At 48.7% G+C, this 24,285-nt stretch overlaps 1 protein-coding gene across 3 annotated transcripts in view; it reads right to left on the reverse strand.

Moving 5' to 3' along the window:
- SCHIP1 (schwannomin interacting protein 1) overlaps window positions 1-24,285 on the reverse strand; it is a 416,513-nt gene that overhangs the window by 212,548 nt on the left and 179,680 nt on the right. Inside the window, exons 1-2 of one of the 3 annotated variants that reach the window (XM_085634728.1) lie at window positions 13,846-14,012; window positions 2,356-2,937 (exon numbers count right to left, since the gene is read on the reverse strand). In XM_085634728.1, coding sequence (XP_085490854.1) covers window positions 2,356-2,919 — 564 coding nt within the window. In that variant the 5' untranslated portion in view covers window positions 2,920-2,937; window positions 13,846-14,012. The other 2 variants (XM_085634729.1, XM_085634727.1) reach the window with 2 other exon arrangements.

Genomic DNA, 24,285 nt, shown 5'->3' on the forward strand with positions numbered 1-24,285 from the left:
AACGCATTTGCAATGCAATAGGTCTCGCATTTGTGAGAGTTCAAACTATTGGCATTGTAAATGACAATACCTTTTATTTATCTGTTTTTAAAAAATAATCACATAAATAAAAGACATTCATTGTCAGTTACAATGCCAATAGCTCAAACACTCGTAAATGCATTGCAAATGCATTGCAAATTCTTGTTATAAATTGTTGAGCAAAAATAATGGGGTGACCCGGTGTCCCTCAGAACCTGGGTGGGCGTATTATATAAATACAATGGTTCCCGACAGAACCATTGTATTTATATAATTGTTATAAATTGTTGTCATGTCTCTTTCTTGATGTGCGACTTTCTTATTTTGTTGTTTGGCGCTGTTGAATGCTTTACACTAAGTTCATTTGTCAAGCCTTGCTGCTCGAAGCCACAGCTACACAGGGTTGAGCAAATGTGATATAAACGAGCCTGACTGCACCCAAGACAGTTTTTGCAAGTATATTCAACAATATGGCCCCACTGTCATATTATATAATACACCCAAATCCACACACTCCTCTTTTGTTAAATATCTTAGCAGCCTCAAGTAGGCTTGTAGTTGACAGGGCCACAAAACAGTTTGATCCCCAGCAAGTACTATCTAAACTTTCTCATGCACTCGGAATCACTGGGAAGAGAACTTATCCATGACCGCAAGAACTAAAGAAGGAAAACATCAGCTCCTGGAAAAGCAGAATGTTCTTGGCTGTTTGGGCTAGACAGAAGCTATAGGAAACATTTTGGACAGAAAATTCTTAAATACCTGGCCTGGACTAGAAAGAAGTAATAGAAGTTACTGGGAGTGAAGGAGGCAGTTAGCTGCCCAGTCTAAGGAGAAGCAATAGGAATTGTTAATAGAGGGTTGTTGATACCAGACAACACAGAAACGATGAGAATTATTGGGAGTTAAGGGAGTTGGTCAAGAAAGAAACAATTATTTATTTGGTATAGAGAGACTACTTTATTCTCAGGACAGCGGAGAAGCAGTGGGTCTTACTGGAATGCAGTATGAAAGGTATCCAGTCTAGGGAGAAGCAAATGGGACAATCTGGGGGATTTGAATGTATTTACAACTGCCTGAGTGTCATGGAGTCAGAGGGAGCGATTAGGCGAGTGTACGTTTGGTTACTGCCTGGGGTTCGATGATAGGTTTGACTAACAATGAAGCCGGATGAGCAACATACATAACGTTGAAAATGGAATCCACCTAGAACAGCAGCTTGGGGCCTGATTATGAGTTTGGCGGTGCAGGAGCGGGACTGCCCTCTACCTGCACCGCCAAACCCATGTTTGAACTGCCCGCCAGATTAGGAGTTTTCTCCTGTCTGTCGGCGGGTCTTTGGCATTCCCACCTATGAAATAGGCACCGCAATGGGAACATCAAAACCAGTACTTGCACAGCATGGACTGCGGTGGTCCCCGGGCGGTCTGTCCACCCTGGTCATAATAGACCGGTAACGCCGCGTGACCGCCAGACTCGTAATAAACCCCTTGGTCCGCTTTGGGCTAAAGATTTTGCTGTAGCCCAGCCTCTCTTATTGTGACTTTGCATCGAGGCAAGATTGAACAATGGGATCAGTCTGTTACTAAAGGAGACAAAGCCTCATAAATGGTGGTGGTGAGAATGAATCATAGTAGAAACAAAGGTGTGCAATTATTCAAAGAGTATACCAAAAGCACATGTGCGGGAAAGAATACATCCTTCCAACAGTGTCATATACAAATATACCATTCAAGAATTTAAAATGTCATAGTGCACACACTATTTCACAAATCTGTGCATTTGATGTGTTCATCCTCGTAGGTTTCAGATGTAAAGGATTGTCTTTCCCTTGGTCCACAAAACTGTTGTGACTGGAGATACCATCTCACTCCAGGTCATTATGGACATTGTGTCAAGTCCTGAACTTTTCATCGACAAATCATTGGTTTTTACTGTAGTTAGTTCAAAGTAACACATGACTACAACACCCAGAATGCATTAGGCACTTACACAAACATCCAGGAATGGACTAGGAGCCTTCAGGTACTTGGAGGGCAGTTTTTACCCAAGCTGTGACCCAAAAAGCAGTTATAGTAGGCACTAGGCATGAATATATTGACACACCATTATACATAATTTCCCATACATGTACACATTAAAATATTGACAAAAATGTAGGCCATAGAGTCCCTAGGTGCAACTCTTTACGGGTAATCCAGTCCACCATGCAATGCAATAGTACACCAAGTATTAACTGCCCAATAAGTGACATAGGCCTGTCTACTCACTTCCACGCTAGGTATAACTCACACAGAGGCATGTTACTATTTAAAAGTAAAGCCGTCCACTTACTGAGGTGTAGTTGGTTTTCAACTGGCTCTGATTTCGTAGCTCCTGTTCCTGGAACTGCAAGCCGGCCAAGTGCTTTTCCAAAGCCGCCCAATCCATGGTTGGAAGTTGCGTGTCCTCTTTCGCGCAAGTCTCCGATGCATTGTAGGTGACCACGCCGCCACCTATCCTGCCCAGAGCATGCTGGGATTTCTGGTGGTTCTTCTTCCCTTTGCTTCCAGTCTTCCTAGACACCACATTGCCGTTGTGTTTGAGTTCATTGTGCAGTCTGACATTACTAGGGGGGGGCGGCACCACGCCTCTGGCCTCCTCGAACTCCTCCGCTAAGCTCCTGCCAAGCACCGCCTTGGCGTAGTGGTTGTTGACAGTGTAGTCCCCATAGGACTCCTCATCTTCGACGTCCTCCTCCCAGTCGTCCGCGCCCTTCTTTTTGTACACCTGGAAGTCCTCGTCCTCTTCATAGTCATCCAGGGCGGCCAGCTCCAGGCTGGGGGACGACTTGCAGTCCGAGCAAGGGGTCACCTTGTTGGAGCTCGAGCGGCTGCTGGCATCGCTGCCTAGATCCATCCCATCTTCTCGGTAGTCCTGCATGTGAGGGGGGGGGGGGGGAGACAAGCGATGGGGGGAGGGGGAAGAAAAGCAAAGAGAGGAGGGTTACCTTCAGAAAGTAGCAGCCATCTACACACACTTTGATAGAGGCTTGAAGCAGACATGCACCGACTGGCTCCTGGCAGAAGAAATGCATACTTCAGGAAGGAATTCCCTCCCACCACTCACCCCACACACACACACAGTTCCATGACTCCACACAGCCGCATCCTTGTTTTACTCATTTCAGGGTTTTTTTTCAGGAAGGGCAGGTCTCGCAGAAATCCCTAAACACAGGAAACCATGCTGCAACAAGCGTGCTCGAAGACACAAAATATATTTAGCTGCACCGGTACTCGTGAGGGTGGTAGAGCACTTACAAGCTTCTTTGTGTAGGATAGTCGCAGTCAGAATTAAAAAAAAAACACATGCAGCTGAGTTTAAAACTTTCATCCGTAGCTGCCAGTTAAAATTGGTTCCATATTCAGTTGATTAAAAAAAGTTGAACGTAAATCGCAAACAGTAAAGAGGCCTGGATTAGAGAGATAGTGGCTTCGCACTGATAACACAAAGAACATTTATTGTACTGCCCTCACAAGGGAAAAAAGCAGATCATTTAAAAATGTAAGATTTGTTCGAAGTTAAAAGTGCCGAGTTCTCATTTTGCAGGCGCATATCAAAATGTTTGAATACTTCATTAACAAATATTTTTAGGGAAAAAAACTATTTGGATCTGTTGGGACAGAGATTTGCTGCAAACATCTGTCTCCCAACATCTGTGGCCCTGGCACTTAATTTTCAAGCTATTTGGTTTAGGACATGCCTTGAAGAGGTGTCATCTGTGCTGAGAAAAAGATCAACCGTCAGTCACCACCCACAGACAATCACCAGGCCAAAGATACACACAGTGTGCTCTGAAACAGAATTTAGAGCGCCTTCATTAAAGTATCAGCAATCCATAGACACAGTTATCTTACTGAACCTTTTCAGAAGGCAATGGTCAACTGACATACACAGAACAAAAGCAAATAAAACAAGCAATCACAGCTAAACAAAACGTCGGAGGTAATTCATTCACTTATTGATTTCGACATAGCACTACTAGCCCGTTAACAGGGAATGCTGAACACGAAAATCTATTTTGTGTAAATATTTGGAAACTGAATGTGGCAGGAGGGGTGCCTGTGGTGTCGTGAGGGTCAGGGTCGCTCTCACGCTCCCACGCTCTGCAGGCCCAAACCCACGTGGCCTAATAACGACTCGGGACACAGATGCTGGTGATGTTGCCGTCTACGCTGCCGTGGCCCTTTCTGCCGACGCGCAGGCGTGACGTCATATTTATTGGGGGAACAGACTACGTGACCTGACGCACACGCAATCGCGTGTCACGTCAGATGGGCTATCGCGACACTACATTCCTCCCCAACACACAAAAAAACCAAACAACAACCCACAGTAGGTAACTGCACGCCGGGGGCTGGAACACAGTCTCTCAGTGTCCCGCAGTCTAAACATGGAACAAAAGAACAAAATGAAACAATCTTACTTGATATAGTCCCGTAACCTACAGGAGGGCGCAGGGTGTGGTCTCAGGTCATATCTCGCTCCCCCACGGTCACTGACCCCGGGGTCACCATCAGCGTCACTCTCTCTCTCATCGGGCACGTCAGTCGCTTCGGGGGAAGTGTGCTCTGGCCGTCTCAACAGCGAGTCAAGTTCATGACCTGGGGAGTTTGCCTCTCCGCCCGCCTGGTCCACGGGTTCTCGGAATCGGGGTTCCCTCAGCCTTTCCACCGTGGAATTGTCATTGTGCCGTTCACCCGCCCCAGGGGGCCCTGGAATTTTCTTGAAGAAGGACACATTCCTCGTGATCTGGTCGGTGCCTTTCCGGGCGGTCACACATGTGCCCCGAACTTTCTCCACGGTCCACGGCTGTGGTTCGAAGTTCAGCCGAAACTTGCTCCCTGATGCCCGATTGCGGATCAGTACAGTGTCACCTGGGGCCAGGTGGGAGGACACGGCCCGCCGGCGGGCATCGGCTTGAGCGAAGGCTCCGCGTCGCTGTTCATCAATGGCACTGTCATTAGGAGTGTCAGGCCTCCACTCGGGGTGATGCGGTATCGAGTCGGTGACAACCCGCCCCATTAGGAGGTGTGCCGGTGCCACTCCCGTGACAGAGTGGGGCGTTTGACGATAGCTGCGGAGAAATGTAAAAATTGCAAGTTCCACAGGGTGGCTCTTTTCGTGAGCAATCCGTATTACCTTATTGAGTGTCCTCATGAAGCGTTCAGCTTCTCCGTTCGCTTGAGGCCATCGGGGGGTGATTCGCCGGTGATGGATTCCAAGGGTCTGTAGGTATGCCGCGAAGTCCTGGCTCTGGAACGGTGACCCGTTATCGGTTCTGATCTCTTTGACTATGCCGTGCGTTGCCATGATTTTCTCCAGCTTCGGGATGACCTCTTGAGCACTCAGAACAGTCAGTATTTCCACCTCTGGATACTTGGAGTGATCGTCTATCGCCACCAGGGTGTGCCGTCCATCTGGCAGACTGCCAAAATCGACGCTGATCTTCGACCATGGTTTCCGAGGGCGAGGCTCCATCACCACAGGGGCCGGCCGGGGCACTTCTCCTGTGACCTGGCACGCCGGACATTCTCGAACCGTGGCCTCCACTAGTTCGTCCATGAGAGGGAACCATACCTTGGTTCTGAGCCGGGACTTAGTCTTGACCATGCCCTGGTGACCCATGTGGGCTAGATCCACCACTCTCTGGGTGAGAGACGTCGGAATAACTAGCCGGTGGCCTCTCAGCAGACATCCGGTATCATCTTCCGTCAGCTCCGTCCTCACGTGGTACAGGCTCTCCATTATTTGCCTCGCCCGGGGCGTCAGACCTTTCCACCCTTCTCGGGTGCGAGTCCAGCTGTTGTCTCGGACCGCCACTCTTGCTCTTTGGAGGCACTCGTCTTCGCTAGTGGCCTGAGACAGGCTGGCCATGGACACCGGCCGGGGACACGACCGTGCGGTGACGCAGCGGACATATTCCTCTGTTTCTGCCGCCTCCTTCATCTCCTTGGGAGTCGCGGTGCGAGGGTGGCGGGATAGGTAGTCTGCCGGGTTCCGGGCGCCCGGCTGATACTCAATCTTGCAATTATAGTCCTGAAGCTGCAGCATCCACTTCTCGATTCGTGGCGGCGGCTTGGTGGACGTGCCCGCGAACAGGGACACCAGTGGCTTGTGGTCCGTGGTCACAACGAAGGGTTTTCCATAGACGTACAGGTGAAAGTGGCGACACCCCCAGTGAATGGCGATCGCCTCCTTTTCTATCTGTGAGTACCTTTGCTCCGTCTCCGTGAGCGACCGGCTGGCGAATGCCACCGGAGCCCATTCCTCGGCATTTGTCTTTCGTTGTAGCAGGACCGCGCCCAGCCCTACTGGACCTGCGTCAACCGCGATTTGCGTCAGCTTGGCTGGGTCGAAGAAGGCCAACGTCGTGGCTTCGGAGAGGGCCTGTTTGACTTCTTCAAACGCTCGCGCCTGGTCACTGTCCCATGTCCAGGGAGTGGACTCTTTCGTGAGCTCCCTTAGTGGCGCCGTGAGGTTCGCCAGGTCCTTGATGAACCGGCCACAATAGTTCACCATTCCCAGGAAGCTCCTGACTTCCGTGACGTTGGCAGGAGCGGCCGCTTCCTTGATGTCTTTGACCTTGTCCGGGTCCGGGTTGACCCCATCTGCCGAGAACGTGTAGCCGAAGAACTGGATTTTCCGGCATAGGAACTCGCACTTCTCCCTATGTAGGGTGAGGCCTGCGTCCTTTATGCGTCGTAGCACCTGCACCAGCCTCTCATTGTGCTCCGCCACGGTAGTGGCATGTACCATGATGTCATCGCTGACATTGATCGCTCCGGGAATTCCTGCGATGAGCTCTTGTATCACATTTTGGAATACTTCCGCAGCACTGGACACCCCGAAGCTCAGCCTCGTGTACCGCCTCAGACCTACATGCGTGGAGAAGGTGGTTATGTTCCGGGATTCCTCGTCCAGCACCAGTTGGTGATATCCTGAGCGCAAGTCCAGCTTTGAAAACCACTTGGCGCCTGCCATCTCTCCGACGATGTCATCGATTGTTGGGGTGATGTGTCGCTCCCTTTTAATGGCGGCATTGGGGAGCCTCATGTCCACGCATATTCTGACAGCGCCTGGTTGCTTGGGCTTCTTCGCCACGACGATCGGTGACACCCACGGGGTCGGCCCGGACACTTTCTCGATGATCCCCGCCGCCTCAAGCTTCTTCAACTCAGCCTCCACGAGCGGCCTGAGATGGAACGCTATGCGGCGATGCCGGAGGGCTATTGGCTGGACGGTGGGGTCAATGTGTAGGTGGACTTCTTTGCCCCGGAATTTGCCTATCCCATGAAAGATGTCCTCGAATTCCTCCAGGGTGTGGTGTACGGATTCTTGGTGCACACCGAACGCAAACGTCACCACTCCGAGGTCTTCTGCCGCCCGGCAGCCCAGGAGCATGCCTTGCCCGTCTTCAGTGACATATACATTCGACGTGATGGAGCGCGTCCCATGGGATATGACCGTCCTGAACTTCCCCCGCACCTTCAGTGGCTCCTCCTGGCCATAGGCGAACACCGTGATCGTCGAGGGCTGGAGTGCGGGCTGTGGGCGCATGGACTTGTGCATGGCAGCGGCCATGATGTTGATGCTGGCTCCTGTGTCCACCACCGTCATGACGTCCTGTGACCCTACTCGGACGTTGCACTGCGGCAGTCTTCTAGTCCGGCGGGCGGCCATGCCTATCATGTGCACCCGGTGTATGACCTTCTCTTCCTCTTCGTCATCGTCCATGTCGCTGGCCCCCTGGCCGCCTTCCTCGACCGTGTTGACGGCTTGGCGGGGCTTTCGGAATTTCTTCGACCGGCACACTTTCTCAAAGTGATTGAAGCGTCCACACCCCCTGCACTTGGTCCCTCGCGCTGGACACTCGGACGGGGTGTGAGGCGAGCCGCCGCAGTACCCACAGGACTTCGATTGCTCTTGAGTGGCAGGGCCTGGTCCTCGTCGGGGCCACCTCTGTTTCGGTTTGACTGCTACGGCGTTGACCGGCTCGGTTTTCACTGGCGCCTGTAGGGCCGCCTCCATGTGCGCGGCGCGCGCCTTGGACAGTTCCTTCGTTCGGCCCATCGTCAGGATATCGGCCAGGGGCTTGCCGGACTCCTCCAGGATCCTCTCCCGCAGTTTCGCGGACGCACAGCCCTGTATTATCTGGCCTCTTATCTCCTCCGTCTCATCCCTGAACCCGCAGGTGGCCGCTAGGTTCTTTAGGCGGGCGTAGAACTTGTCGAGCGACTCCTCTGGCAGCTGGCGCGCTTGGCGAAATATGAAACGTTCATAGTCGCGGTTTGCCATTGGCTCGAAGTATTCATTGAGCGCAGCTATTAGCGTCGTGTGCGTCTTGGGGGTGGCCTCCGCAAGCGTCTTTACGATGTTGTGAATCTCCTTCCCACCTAGGTGGATTATCATGGCGCGTTTCTGATCTCTGTGGACCTTCGTGGCCTCGAAGAAGATGCGCACCCTGTCCTCCCAGTCTCTCCATCGGGCCGCCACCGTTGACGGGGACCCCTCGACAGAGAACGGCTCTATTGGCGGGATGGTCGCCATGTTGCACGTGCGCGGCTTGCGCTGGGCGGGGCCTCGCGTTCACGTGTGTGCTTGTGCTGGGCGAGACCTCCTCCACCCCTTGGCAATGGGGTTCTCCCTGGTGGCTCCCCCGTGAGAGGCAGGACTGCCCCGTCTGTGCTGTGTGGGACTCCCTGAGGGACCTCCGGGAGGCAGGGCTCTGGGGGCCTGGCGGTGCTGAGGACTTCTTAGGCCGGCAGGGGCAACTAAAAGCTTACTTCTGTTGGCAGCACGTGGCTCAGGCCGTCAGTCGCTGTGTCCTCGAGGCTGCACACCTGGCAGGCATCAAATGGCACCGCAGCTCCTTATCCCCCTGGGCGTCATCCAGAATGCAGGGAATGAAGGATGCTCTACACCCCCCCAGGCGAGGGGGCGGGGCTCACGAGGACACCAAAGCGCGCTGGGGCGACGGTGCAGGAGACAGCCCCCAGCGCGAGCCAGCAGCTGATCTGGAGCGCTCCGGCGCTTCCGCGCGTGTTCCGTGCAGAGCCCGCGACGCGGGGCAGTAGCGCGCGAATGGGCGGGGCACGAGCACCGCGAGCGAGGAGCGCTCTCCGGCCGCCACACCAACCCAAGCGCACGGAGCAGGAGCGAGGGCACGTCCACCCTCGTCGCCACTTTGTGGTGTCGTGAGGGTCAGGGTCGCTCTCACGCTCCCACGCTCTGCAGGCCCAAACCCACGTGGCCTAATAACGACTCGGGACACAGATGCTGGTGATGTTGCCGTCTACGCTGCCGTGGCCCTTTCTGCCGACGCGCAGGCGTGACGTCATATTTATTGGGGGAACAGACTACGTGACCTGACGCACACGCAATCGCGTGTCACGTCAGATGGGCTATCGCGACACTACAGGTGCCCTATGGCTAACATTGTAATCTGCTCGCAGGAGGCAGGCAGGTATTTGCAGTGAACAATGGACTTGGCAAAGAGGGGCGCAATTGCTGTAAAGTGTGGTATGGTTTTGTGACGAGGGGCGGGCCAGACAGTTGTGAACGGCCAGATAAACATTCACAACAGAATGCACGCGCGCACACACGTGCGCACGCGACTATAGATTACACAAGCACCAACTCATACAAAAAAGCGCTCCAACACTCCATCAGGGGTAACAAGCGCTTTATTATTACAAACCTTTTTTCCCCTCTTCTATCCTTACGCTATCCTTCTGAATCCAAATAACTGACTAACCTACCCACCACTCAAATCACTTTCATATTTCACTATACTAATTTAACACCAATCCTTTATGGGTTCCGGAGTAATGTGCTACTCGCCGAAAAAGCGCTATGACGCCTCGTCAGGGGTAGTAAGTGCTATATAAATGCAATTACAATACAAAACTTAAACACCCACACACAAAGGTATGTACGGCACACAGGCACACATACAAAACTGCACAGACACATGTACAGATATGCGCACTGTAAGACCCACATGCACATTGACACACACACCCAGCAGGCCAAGAAGCTTGCCTTCCAGCCACGGTAGAGGCAAGAGCAAGTGGCACCAAGTAATAGATCATCCCTCCCACGTGAAGCTGAAGTCATTTCCTGTACCCTGTGAGGGTGCATGGTTATGGCAGCAGCTGTTAAGTCCCGGTGCTCAAGAGATGCGGGGTGTTGGCTTCAAGCCATCAATGGACTCTCGGATATCCCACTGTGGCATGGTTTTCTACTCAGCTTCTGGTCTGATTCCCCACTCCATGATGGTAGTACCAGCCTTGTCCCATGCACTCATCTTCTGTCTGTGGCACTAAAGGTAGGAGACGGGTCACAGTGCTTAATTTGAGCCGGTGGTTTCCATGCTCCGCACTGGCACTTAATTGGTTTCAGGTGCTCGGTACCAGCACTTAATTGTCATCACTGCACTTCTGGCAGTCTGCCACATGGTGGCGCTGCTCATCTAATTTAGAGATGAGCAAAACAACAGTAGTTGTTTATGAATACAATATACATAAACAAAATACTAATACCTGCCTCCCCAGTCATTCCTTAAGCTTTGGGGACCTGGAATAATCTGAACTGTCGCACTTGCAGGCGAGAGAGATGGTTAGTAGTTGTTTTGACGGTGATGGGTGGTGCAAGCTGCAGTGGCCTCCTGGTCAGGGCCCTGGCACCTATTATTTTTCAAATTTAGTACTGGGGATCGGCCTCTTTCTCTCACCTGTTCTGCACACTCCTTACACACACATATATGGGTATTTGCACACATATATGGGTATTTGGGAGGATTGCAAGCTTTGACCACAACTAAGAATCTCTACCATAGTGAAACCCACTACAACAAAAATACACTCAACACTTAGTCAGATACTAGGATTGATGTTTGCCTGATTCTTGTAGGAAGCCCCCACATTAGGGGAATTCAAAACCAGTAGAAGTCCCTCTTATAACCAAGATTGCAAGGAACACTTACAAGGTAGATTGGGCGCAGCCAATAAGCACTTCTATAAATAAATGTACACTTTAAGCACACGTCACAAACTTAAGTGAGATGAGTGTTGGAGGTAGAGGGATGGATGACCCAACCTCTCCTCCCAGGCTTTGACCTAGCAAAACTCACTACCTAGCAAATACCAAAATTGAACCAAAAGAGCCAATATCTCCATGGCAACCACAACTTCACAACATAGCAACCAATCAAAAGAGCCAATAGTTCCATGGCAACCATAACTTCACAGCGCAAATTCAAGTGACTGCGCCTATGCAGAATTTTTAAGAATGTTTCCAAAGCGTTAACACTGCTATGCGGGAAACATCCGTCCATCAGCTGGAACTGTGATATTCGACGGCTTCAACAGTGCTAAAGGGAAAAATACAAGGTTCCTTTGAAAGAAAACCATAACCTCGGAGAGTCCACTGTTTAACCTCACGTGGGTGTCTTCGGAGCAGAAGGGACTGCAAGGTTAAATTGACCCCACACGAGGACGCGCCATTGCTGGACATCTCAACTAGCAGATGTCTCTGGTCCAGCAGAGATAGCCAATAACATCAATAGACACGAACACGAAGATCTGCACGGATATCTGGAAGTTTGGGGCATACCATTCACTTGACAGGTGGAGGGGTGGTCACTTGACCTGACCACTCTAGGGTTCACCGTGTCGGGAAGCTGGCAACCTGCACACACGTGTGCCTACATTGCACAAGGAAATAAGGGCATACTGTTAATTTCACACCACAGAAAATGATCCTGGCGAGGCATTAAAACTACATTGTTTTGCAGCATTTCTAAAGCACTTTCCTACATCTTGTGGTTTTAAAGTACTTTGTAGACAAGGGGGCAATGATTCTGAAGTACATGGTTGAGAGGAGGGTATTGTTAGCAGCATTGTTTATCACTGTTGCGTACTGGTGTTGTGCAAGATGTCTCACAAGTGTGCTCCAAATGTGAAGCAGTAAAGATAACCTATACAAATATTGACTTACCTGTTACCAAAATGGGCTCGTGACAATTCACTATTATGATTTTCAGAAAACTCTTCTATTAAAAAGGCAGCTCTAATAACATCATTAGTATTACCAGTAAAGTGACATTTTTTTGCAGTGATAGAAAAGGTTTCTTTAAAAAGACCAAACACTGGAAGGGTGGCTCGAATTCTGCTATTCTGGGCTAGAAACTGCATGTGACGTACATGCCGCCTCAGGCCCTCTACTTACAGAGTTGGTCGCCTACTCAACCCCTGGCTGAGTGAATGAATGCCCTGCATTCAGTCTCTCATGCCCCCTCCTTCGGTATGTTCTGTGCCGCCTTTTGCTCTGTGGGCCTTTGTCTGGCTGCTGTCAGATTTCAACAGGTGTTAGCTCCGCGGCAGCCTGGCAGACGGCGTAGCAGCGGAGACGGTTTTACACCCTGACGACAGGCTGGACTGGGAATTTAATAGCAGCCCTGGCGAAAATAATAAAGTCAGTCCCCATGTGCAGCCATGCTGATGTACGCTGGAACCAGTAACGTGCACCACCGGCCTCCAGGTGGCAAATACGGCCCCCTGGGGCAGCTGCCTCCGGGGATTGCCCGGCTGGCCAGTCCGGGCATGCGTGAAGACAACACGTAGGCCTGCCATGGCTTCCTGCGCCATGGCTCTGTGGGCGAACCTTACAGCAGCCAGGCGACCCGATGTGGAACTCTGAGTCTATGGAAAAGGCTGAATTCAGCATAAGCCAGCGCCGCCCAGATCTCCTCAACCCTCACAGGAGGTAAGAGAAAGTCTCCTTTGAATTAGGGGCTTCCTCTGTGAAAACACCCCCAATACAGATTTTTTTTTAACCCACCTTGTATATTTCCGAGATAGACGCAACTGCTTTAAATTCCCATTCAAATAGAAACAAATAGCACATCTCTATGTGAAACTCAAAAAGTGCACCACAATCTCTGCAGAATAAATGACACGCAGCGAGGATAAAACATACATGGCCTGCTGAATAAATGATGTAAATGGCGCGTTCATTGTTTTAGTGTCATCCCCCTTCAGTCGTTTTGCAAATTAAGGTTGTTAATTGCACCAGAGCAGGGCATTAACGATTCACGCTGTTCCCAGCCAGCCCCACGTGGACGTATCTCTCCTCTGTGAACAGCTGGGGTACAAAACTGCCGCTGGAAAAACTCCGAGGGAAGTAACATCTGGAAAAACTCGTCACCACTAAACAGGCAGACGATCAAAGCAAACGCACAGGGAGCGGAGGGGCGTTAAATTGCAGTGTTGTTAGACAGAGGCTAGGGGGCGCCATGTTGAAAGGGGTAGTGTAGGCAGACAAGCGGAGAAAAGCAGCATGCAAATGGACAATCAGCAAGTATCACACTAGAGTAGGAACATCTCAGAGTAACTACAAAGCAAAAGGCGCACACAGACACTCCAACTGCGCGCAGTCAGGGTGAGTGAAGAGGCTGACAGGACGTGTGGAGTTTGGGATGTGAGTTATGAAAACAGTGACAGCACAAGGTAAAGAGGTAAACCCGTGAAAGAGAGAAGAGGAAGGCGGGGGTGGAACCACTGAGCTAAAGAGGATGTGACTGCGCCTTTATAGGACCTCTGGAGGACAGACACTGGAGGGCTCGTAGCATCTTCTTACCAGGTCCCAAAGAGCTGCAGCCCGGGTGGGGTGTGCGCAGCAGATTGCCTGGCTGATCCCAGCTCTCCCTCTCTAAGAATAGATGGAGTTAGGCTGAGGGGTCCCTGCACTGCCTCGGGCTCTGACAGGCTGGGCAGTCAGTACCTTAGGGTGTGTGCGCAGATCTGACCCCTGGTCTCACAGCCTCTCATGCTGCTCCCACACACTCTGTCCCGCAGCCCGGGGCAGTCCGAGCTCGTCCGTGCGGGCTGCAGCTCAGCCCGGCCGGCAGCACCCCCGGCCGCTGCTCAGTTAATCTGATTCTAGCCTTCAGGATGACGGCATTCCGCCGCCCGGTCTGCCAGGAGCTCAAGGGAGCGTCTGCAAATAGCTACCTCCTTTGGAGGAGGAGAAAAGTATGAGCACAAGAAAGGGGAGGATGAAAAGGGAGAGAGCAGCACCAGGGGAGCCAGAGCTCCGTTCCCACGTCCAGCCGTTGTAGCCCACTCAGTCCAGATTTTCCTGTGCAATTTTGCATTGTAGTCCCACATATCCCATTGAAAAATCAGGACTACAATTCCCAGAATGCAAAATAAAAGTGTGGACTGGAGTAGCTTATTCACCCATGGATCTGGGAATGCACAGCAAAGTGGCAGACATCAGCACCACTGGGAAAGCATGGCTGGCTTTAGCACTGGTGGCAGCCTGTGCGAAAATCTTTTTGGGTGCCTCCACGCTCCCAAGACCTCCTCCTTGGCTTCCCTCCCTACCACCCAGCAAAAGTGCGCCTCATCTCTCCATAGCCCCTCTCTCACATGCATTTCATTTGTTTTAATGCACTGATAAAGGCTGGCTCAACTAATCCACTCAGCTATCCACACAAAATACAGATATGTTCTTTGCATCAGGCATATTAACCCTTTGTGCAACTTTATGGCGAGTCAAAAGGTAAGAGCGGTGGGGCGGGGCGGAGGGTTAATTTGACAGACGATGGAATAGGGGAAAAAAAAACACTTACCACGCGCTTGCCGCATTGTCGAGTCGGTGTTGCGGTGAGCGCAAGGTAAGTGGTTTTATTTATCTTTAAACTTTATTACCCAACTTCTCCTAATTCAAGTACCATGCTAACAACAATATATAATTCTGTGTTAAATGTTTGAGATAGAGCAGTGTTTAATTTGAGCCAGTAGTTTTCGGTGCTCAGCACTAGCACTTCTTTGTGAACACTGGCACTTATGAGAGCTGCCACCTGGTGGTGCTGTTTGTGTAAGTTACAGATGAGCAGAACAACAGCTGTTTATTAATTTAATGTACATTAAATCCAACTAACTCCTGCCACCGAAGCCATTCTTATTGCTTTGCAGACCTCAGATAGTCTGAATTGTCACACCTGTAGCAGTGTGGTGGTTCAAAGTTGTGCCGGTACTGTCATTTGTAGCACTTTCATGGCCAATGGGTAGTGTAAGCTGCAGTGGCTTCCCGACGAGGTCCCTGGGATGTGCTTTTTTACAAATTAAGTACTAGGATAAAGAAATAGACAGAAGTGAGATAGAGAGAAAGTTCACTTTCACAGCAGCCCCTTAAAAGGTGGACCCTGGGTATTTGCCCACTTTGCAGCCTAAGACGCCTCTGCACAGCGGAAGCTTGGACAGACAGGGCCGGACTGGCCATAGCGGGCACCGGGCAATCCCCCGGTGCGCCGCACGGGTTGGGGCTGGTGTTGGGCCCATGGGGACCGTTTTTGTTACAGGGCCGTTTTTGCAGCATAGCTGCAAAATCGGCCCTGTAACAAAATCGGCCGAAAACCGGCCCCCGCAAAGAGCTCGGCGGCACCCCCTACCCACGGAAGGGGGGGGGGGGGGGCTGTCGAGCACTTTGCCTGGGCCGGTTTTGGTTCCCAGTCCGGCCCTGTGGACAGAGGAGGGATAGCAGGAGGGAAGAGAGCATGTTAAAGGTATGGGCAGCACAATTGGGGAGCACAGCAAGGCACGGGAAAGCAGCGAAAGGGAGAACAGCAGCATTGGTAGAACACTGCGCTGAGATCGATAACAGTAGGGTGGCAAACTCATGCCATCTCATCTCATATGCTGTTTCCAGTACTATCCTGATGCATTCTGGGCTTTGTAGTCTTGTTTTGCTTCCATTCAACTCGTTTGACTAACACACCTGAAATCAGTGATTCATAGGTGAAAAGTAATTACCAGAATGACGTGTTCACCTTAGATGACTGCACTAGGGGGGCACCGCAGCTGAACATGACAGGGAGACCACAGTAAGGAAAGAGACTGCGGTACTGGAGAAGCACAGCGTAAACTGGGATATCCTTACAGCACAGAGAGAGAGCTGGGAAAGTAATGGGGAGTAAAAACATCACAGAAGGAACACACGAAGGAGGAGGGAAGCAGAAAAGATAAACATCAAGAGCAAGAGTACAGAGGTAGAATGGTTGGAGAGAGGAGCTATTCAGGGCGATGGATGTCAGTGAAAAAGCACAGGAAGAATAGGAACAGCAGAACAAGAGGCGGTCTCAACAAAAGAGAGCGAGTCAAGTTAGACTGCACAGAGGTGGTAGGCTCTGCAAGAAAATTAGCATCCCAGCTTGAACTGTGCACTTTTTAATAGGGCAAGAAGAAGAAGGCCTGATTCCAAGCAGCAGGGATGAGGGGAGGGTAGGTAGCAAAGAGAGGAGAGGTGTAAACAACTTTGGGTGGTCCCTGGATCTGGGAAGGCCATGGGTGGGATATGAAAACACATGGAGTGGAGTAGGCCAAAATCAATGTGCAGTTTCCTATGTATTGGTTTAGACACTAAAGCCCTAATTACGAGTCCGGTGGTCTGAGGACTGCCAGACTCGTGGTGGCACAGCGGTGGCGGTCCAGCCACCACCGCACCGGTGCTCCTACGGCCCCATTATGGGTTGGGTGGTCGAACCGCCCTGGGACTGCCGACGCAGCCAGGGAACTGCCGTTACCTGATGGTGGTGCAGCGGTCTTGTAGCCGCAAAATGATTGATGGGACTGCCGCATATTACAAGTTTCCTCTCCACCATGAAAACCGTTGTCTAGGAAACAAAGGCGACCTTACAGGACCGATTGGTGCCCCACGCCATGTGGATGCATGCCGGAGGGCACAACATGTGACCCCTGTATGCATGCTCCTCAGTTTCTGCACGGACTGTACTTTACAGTCCATGCCGGGCACCAACTCTTTTTGATGTTCCCATTGCGGTGCCCATTTTCTGAGGCACCGCTGTGGGAATGCCAAAAAACAGTCAGCCAGACAGGAGGAAACTCCAAATCTGACAGGGGACCCGACCATGGCTTTGGCACAGTCGGAGCGTGGCGGTGGCGTGCCACCCTCTCCCGCTGCACCAAAAGTGACCTGAGACAATCTGGCCAATATCAAATATGAGAAAGTCACATAACTTTTATGACTATTGGTACTCATAGGTACTCTGTTTCCTCTGTGGATTTTCACCTGTGACAGAACCCTTGCATCCAGGCTAGGTGGCATCCCCTTGCTCTCACAGCATGGTGGAGGAGTACTTGGTACAGGGCATGCATCACCAAAGGTCTAACTGTGCACAGTGGCTTTGGTGGTGGGAGTGGAATGACTCGGCCATGGGAATAGACAGGGGCCAGGCCCAGTGTCCAGTGCTTAGTGGGCACAGCTATGCTCTGCTGTTATAACAGAAAGGGGCACTAACTGCATGCCTGAAATGTATGGGCAGAATATTAGAGGGTGCTATGTCAGCAAAGTAGCCCCAAATGATGCAAAAATAGTGCAGTTTAGGTTAATTTCAGAGGTATGTTCAAAACCCATATTTCACTCTAATATAAAAATACATAAGAGGTTAGCCGTCATGGAGCGCAGGTGACATATGTAAACCCCTTTTTCCACTGTTGATTATTTCACCAGAAATCCCTGAGCATTAAAGGACCACAGTACACAGTGGTTGTTTATTAGGTCTCGCTGAGTCAGCACGCATGCTCTGCTCGGAGAGACTTTAGTAAGGGCTTTAAAAAATGCTACTGCCGGCTACAGCTTTCAGTGCATGTGCGCAGGCGCGCAGTTCAGCAGAGGCACTATATGGCGTGCTTACTGCTGCGCGCGCACCACTCGTGCACATGCACTGCAAGCTGTGGCCGGCGGTAGCATTTTCATCTTGCTAATCGCGGCACCGGTGCTTTACTTTTAACATTCAAAGTAAAGCGCCGGTGCCCCGATTATAGCAAAAGTAAAGAAATAGAAACAAAAATCTATTTCTTTACATTTGCTATAATGGCGGCACCCGCGCTTTACTTTTAATGTTAAAAGTAAAGCACCGGTGCCGCGATTATAGCAAAAGTAAAGAAATAGAAACAAACATCTATTTCTTTACTTTTGCTATAATCGCGGCACCCGCACTTTACTTTGAATGTTGAAAGTAAAGCACCGGTGCCGCTATTAGAAAGAAAACAAGCATTGGTATAACCAAAAGGTCTCGCCTTTGGGACCTTATAAGTGTTTAGCTATGCAACAGTTGCATAACTAAATACTTATAAGGTCCCTAAAGCGAGACCTATTGGCTATGCCAATGCTTGTCTTCTTTATATACAGTCACATGCATTATAGCGACACAATAGCGCTACAATGGGGTTATTATACACTAAGTTAGATATTAAAAATCAATTTTTGAGTATAACTTTTGAAATCATTAAATAAATTCCAATATATCGTTGCAAGAGGCATACATACTTAGAAATGGAAAGTTTGGTGAACAGCGATCATAGTTGAAAGGTTGATATTTTTTGTTCTAAGGTTTTAATCAATAATTCATAAAGCGCTCACACGTTCTCACAATTGTAGCCATCGAATGTCACCTCACTTGACATTCAGATATAATCTCTATGGGACCCACTTGTACCTTTAAAATGGTGAAAGTATCCTCAGACATTTGAGTAGGAACATTTTCAAATGTTCAGCACTTATATGTACTTTGGATGCGCTAAAAAAAAGCAAAATCATTTTCAGCGACATGACTTGCTCAGGACTCCAAAAAAAAAATTACCAAGGCAATTTGTGCCAGTTCACTTAGTATCCGTCCAAGCTGAAATGGACTTTACATAATAAAGATGGAATAAATTCTACTTCATCAATTATTTAGAAAGCCTGGAAATGCGCCTAAAACATGTAGATGTGTTTGAATGAATGTACATTTGGATGTTTGCATTCATTTTAAAATGTACACTCGAACCAACGTATGGACAATCACACAAAGAAGTGTATATTAAGACAACTGAATTTTCATTTGCAGAACCAAATGTATATCTGTATAGTAATCCACGACAACATGTTGGTAAGAGTCAAACAAACACATAAGAAGTAACATCACATAACATGTGTATTTGTAAAGCATACATTCACCCGTAGGCATCTTGGGGCTCAATAACAGATGCTTTTGTTACCCAACTCAATGGTACTCATTTTATCGACCGCAGATAAATGAAAGGCTGAGGAGACCCACTGGGATTTGAACCTGTGACCATGAGGTTGAAGAGTATCTCACAGGAGAGGTTTTTTTTGGAGTATTTATCACCACTCACTGTACTACTCCACACAATCTATCTCACACATGTGTACAAGGATGGTAATGCTGGGAAAAAGAATGCGACAAAAAGAAGAAAGGGAAAAATCTGAAATCACTTCTATGTTAAGACGAGAACCCTCACTCACCCTAGAGTGTCATGCTTCATCATAGGGTCCCCTCTTCACACTGGGACCGCAAGGTACCCAGAGTGGGCTGCAACTCTCCCGTAGGAGAGGAGCAGGAGGTGTTTTTGTCATCCTAACTAAGGGTTTCCTCTATCTTATAGGAGAGAGAGGGACAGAGTGCAAAACAAGCAAAACCAAAAATATGTGAGTTTAAAACTATCTCGTGGTGGGTGAAAACAACTTTTATTCTGGTACCTCCAATGGATACTTTTACAAAAAATAGTTTATGGCATTCCGCTAATGTAAAACGGTAGTAGTGCAGAGTCAAAGAAGAGATCACGGCTGCCCGAGAGTTGGGGTCAGGGTGGGGAATTCCTAAGTCGGATAGTAATGCCCTTACACACCTTTGCAGGTGTCATGCTTCATCATCTGGGCTACTCCTCGTCGGGTCGGCAGTGCAATACCCATCGGGCACTCTATATAAGGGGCACTTTACCGGAGATCTTTTTATCCGAATGCCATATGGTGAACTGCGGGTGTGGGGGCAGTGTTGTGTAGATATAATAAGATTAAAATAGGATTGGGAGTACCGAAATAAGTAAGTATTTATTCTGGGGGTCTCCTACCCTAAGTAAAAACAAAAACAAAAAACAAGGCTCTACCCCGAGTGTAATGTCTCGTGTAGTGTAATCCTTTATTTTATTCAGTGTGGGTCAACATGTTTCTCGCACTTGGATTTCTATCCTAGCGATTCTTCAGGACCTAAATAGTGATAATTATCTACACTTTTATTATGTGGTTTATTTTTACTCACAATGGAAGTGTCTCGTGGATATTGTGGTAAATATTTCATTACCGGTACTATTTTTTATGCGGTAAAGTCTAGTAAGAATAACTCAGTAAGTATAAGAGGCAGAATCCGTGGTATTAGAGGTTCTAAAAGGCTTTATTCCTTTACAAAGGAAATACAATTCGAATTGCAGGCTTCAAATTCCATCACCACGAAAGTTCAGGAAGGAAGGGCATACATTATTGACAGGTAATGGTATTTATATGGAAAGCATTACATTAAGACAGATGCAAGAGGCGTAACAGCTGATAATACAGATAAAATATGCATACGTAACTAAAAAGGCGGACATATAGGCGTAACTTTAGTAAACGTCATTATACATGATGTCACAAGTGGGTGGATCCATAAGAGAATCCTGCAATGTCAGCAGAAATATTTGGCAGAGATGCGCGCGCAGCCGCATGACGTGTGATTGACGTGCAACTAGAGGGTGAAGGGGACTTGACATTTAGCTCTACATGTGGAGACAGAAGTCTGGGGGGTCATGTCAACCTAATCCCAAATCATATCTAATATCTTATGTTTAAAGAACTGTATTATCCAAAAGGAAAGGTCTCTCGGACGGAGTCTATTCTATACTGACTGTTAGTGCGTGTACAAGCGTCTAAGTGTCTACATGAGATGCGAGGGGGCAGGAATATTCCATGGTAACAGGGGCTATGAATTACTTGCATGAGGACAGCGAGGCCTGGCCCCTTGCACGGTAGCTGGAAGAATGTTTACCTAAACTACTAGACAGGAATGCATCGGATGAGGAGCGGAGCAGATAATCTTGAAGGTGAAATACAGTTTTTGGCAGGCAACAGGCTGGATCAGGCACCGTTAGCCGCGCAGGGAGTAGGACAAAGTTCATGGATACAGATGCAGGCTCAGACTGGAGCTTTCAGAGGCAGAAGGCAGGAAAAGGCTTGATGACAGAATTCAGGGCCTACTCGCCTGAATCTGTAAAATGTGGAAAGTGAACCACATAAAGTCGGTGGCCTTTCATACTTAGGAATGGAATATCTGACCCATTCATGGCGGATCTGAAAGAGGACATGTTGACGGTGGACGCACATGTATTTGCGTCTTCAAAACTGGAACTGGAGGGAACATACATGTACTTATAGCATGCACATGGAGCCGTTGGGGTCTACGATAGGGGACATAACTGATCACAAAATTCATATTTCCTCATTCCCTCCTTGTCCCCTACGGACCCTCAGGTGATATCGATCTTCATCAATCCATCGATCTGTTCATATAGCATCATTTGTTCTTCTTTCTTCTTCCGGGATTTTGAACGAAAACTTGGAGGTGGGATACAGGATGTGGCACACAGGCCGCAAATCGCTGGCCCACATTGTAGACATAAGCAGCAACTGAATAGTATGAGGAAGCCAATACCTAGGAAGGATAGGATCCTCCATCCCCAGGCGGACAACACGCCCCAGAACCAACCGGACCAAGTCCAGGTGCCTGGACTCTGGTGTATCTGGCTTATAATCTTATGAAGGCGGGTTATGGCTTTATATACTGACGGCGAATTTTCTGGTATGAAAATGCAGCAACTTGATCCGATGACCCTACAAGCTCCGCCCCTATCGGCCAGGATGACGTCAAGGACAAGACGATTTTGAAGCACAACAATCCGCATAGCAGACTGCTCTTCTGTTAAATTGCCTAAGGCGGAAGTAGTCTCGTTCACTACTGCTTCAAGGGTTCTAGTTAATCTACGTATCAGCTTACTATTAGTGACTGTACCTATATAGGGAAAGAAACCTTTATTGAAATCTGTGTATTGTTCCCATGCCGTTTCAGTGTAATCGACAATCGGGAGATCTCTCTGCTGTCTATTGTGTACTAAATGGATATTTCTATGATAATCAGGAGGAGCTAGGAAAACAGGTGGCAGAAGGAATGCTATGTAACAGGTACCATCCCAATCTAGAGGTAGACGTATATATGCGGTCTGGCCACATATGAAGTAGGAATGACGGGAAGCTCTAAATGTAGACTTGCCTTGATCACTGAATTTTATTACAGTGGTGCATTTACTATGGCCCATGTGTATGGAACCATTCTTGCTTACACATAATTCCCCTTTAACTGGGAATACTGACATAGCGGGCAAGATTGGTGTAGCTTCAGATTCAACATTCAGGATCATGAGGTTAAGTGTAAAATTACCTAATCCATATACTTCATTTTCTAGATCAGTTCCTGTTCTTTTGGGAAGTCCCTCCTTGTTAGGGTAGCAGACTTTAAGCAAAACTAGATTCAGGTTTCCCCATACCCAGTTGTCTTGATAAACTGCGGAATTTGAATCTAGGGAATTAATCAAACTAAACCATGCTCCACAGGAGCCATTGTGTGTGAATGGATATGGAAAGAGGGGCAAAACTCCCTTATAGTTCTGATAGGGAGGGAGTCGGCCACATATCCAACAATTTGTAGCATTGCTGGTCTGATGGGAATGATGTAACATACTAATGAATGTGTTGTTGCGCAGCGCAAATCTATAGGACAACTCATGCAGAGGTAATTCGCTAAAAGAATGTTCAGCAGTAACATTGTAAGCACGTTTAGAAATAGGATAATACATATGCAGCAATATACTAGAAATGGTGATCAGAAGACTTAGAAAAAACAAAATTAATAATGTTACTGTGCAGTGACTACGAAGTGATTTACAATACGCATGCTTTTTAAATTGCATCTGTCGATTTCTTTCTCTATTTCGGTCTAGAGGATACATGTCAGAGACAAATTCAACCGATTCACCTTGGAGAGGACTTAAACAATCAAATTGTCTGACTTGCTAGACCTTAATTTCAGTTTATAAAGTTCCGTTTTTGACTGCTCAACCAAGGGGAGCTTTGAGTCTGTCTGTGAGGGAATGCAGGGTTGAGTATTCACACTGGACGGTAGTCCATAAATTTCTTGATATGACTCGAGTGCAACCACCCTTTACGTCCCTCGATCTTCACGGCTGTCCTTGTGGTTAGTAGAACAAGTTTTGGCGATTTCCACCTAGGCTCCAGTTGGGTCTTCCGGTCGAAATTCCGTACCAGAACCAGGTCGCCTGGAACCACGTCATGGGGCTTCACCTCAGTGTTATCGGGAAAAGCTGCAGCTACCTGTGAACGACAAGATTGTAGTGCAGACATCAAGGAAGCCAGGTAATCTGTCAGCATATTACAGTCAACATCAGTGATTTTGCGAGGTATAGGCGTCCCCCACATATTTGGTGGTCTACCGAAGATCACCTCGTACGGGGATAGCCCTGTTCGAGAATGTGCTACCATTCTCATGTAAAAGAGCGCAACTGGTAAGGCTACTATCCAATCGACACCTTTTTCTCTACATATTTTGGACAATCTAATTTTCAGAGTTTGATTATGGCGTTCCACGAGACCTGCTGCCTCAGGATGTCGGACACAGTGGAATTTCCATTGGTAGCCTAACAAAAGTGAAACGTGTTTCATTAATTCGGATGAGAATGGCTGGCCGTTATCTGAGTAGACAACACGTGGCAAACCATACCGTGGGAAGAATTCTCGAACTAACTGTTTGGCAGTAGTCGGGGCAGTGTTTGTTGAACCAAATGTGTTGAATACTGTCTAGCATAGCTTTTTCTCCTAGGTGCGCTGGACTATGTATTGTGTTAATGATGACTTGAACCATGGAGTCGGGAAGAAACCATATAGATTTTTCCTTCGTCATCCATCCTTGATCCGTTTGGATCCCTCCTAATTCAGTCCATTTCTTTATTTCTTCTGGTGTAGCATGTGTCTGTATGTCAATTACATCAAGGGCAGGATCCTTAACTGTCATGCAATGTGTTGGTGTCAGAACTATTGTCTTTGTCGCGTCAGTTATATGAGTCTGGTTCTGAGCAGTCTGTTTAGCTGTTCTGTCAGCTAGGTCGTTACCCTGAGAAATGATATCGGTAACTTTTGTATGGGCTTTGCATTTCATAATCGATATTGCAGTAGGTAGATGAATCGCGTCTAATAGGGCTTGAATGAGGGGTCCGTGTTGGATGTGGGCACCGTGAGAAGTTAAATAACCTCTCT

This window comes from Triturus cristatus, chromosome 11 (genome assembly GCF_964204655.1).
Source record: "Triturus cristatus chromosome 11, aTriCri1.1, whole genome shotgun sequence".
NCBI lineage: Eukaryota > Metazoa > Chordata > Amphibia > Caudata > Salamandridae > Triturus > Triturus cristatus.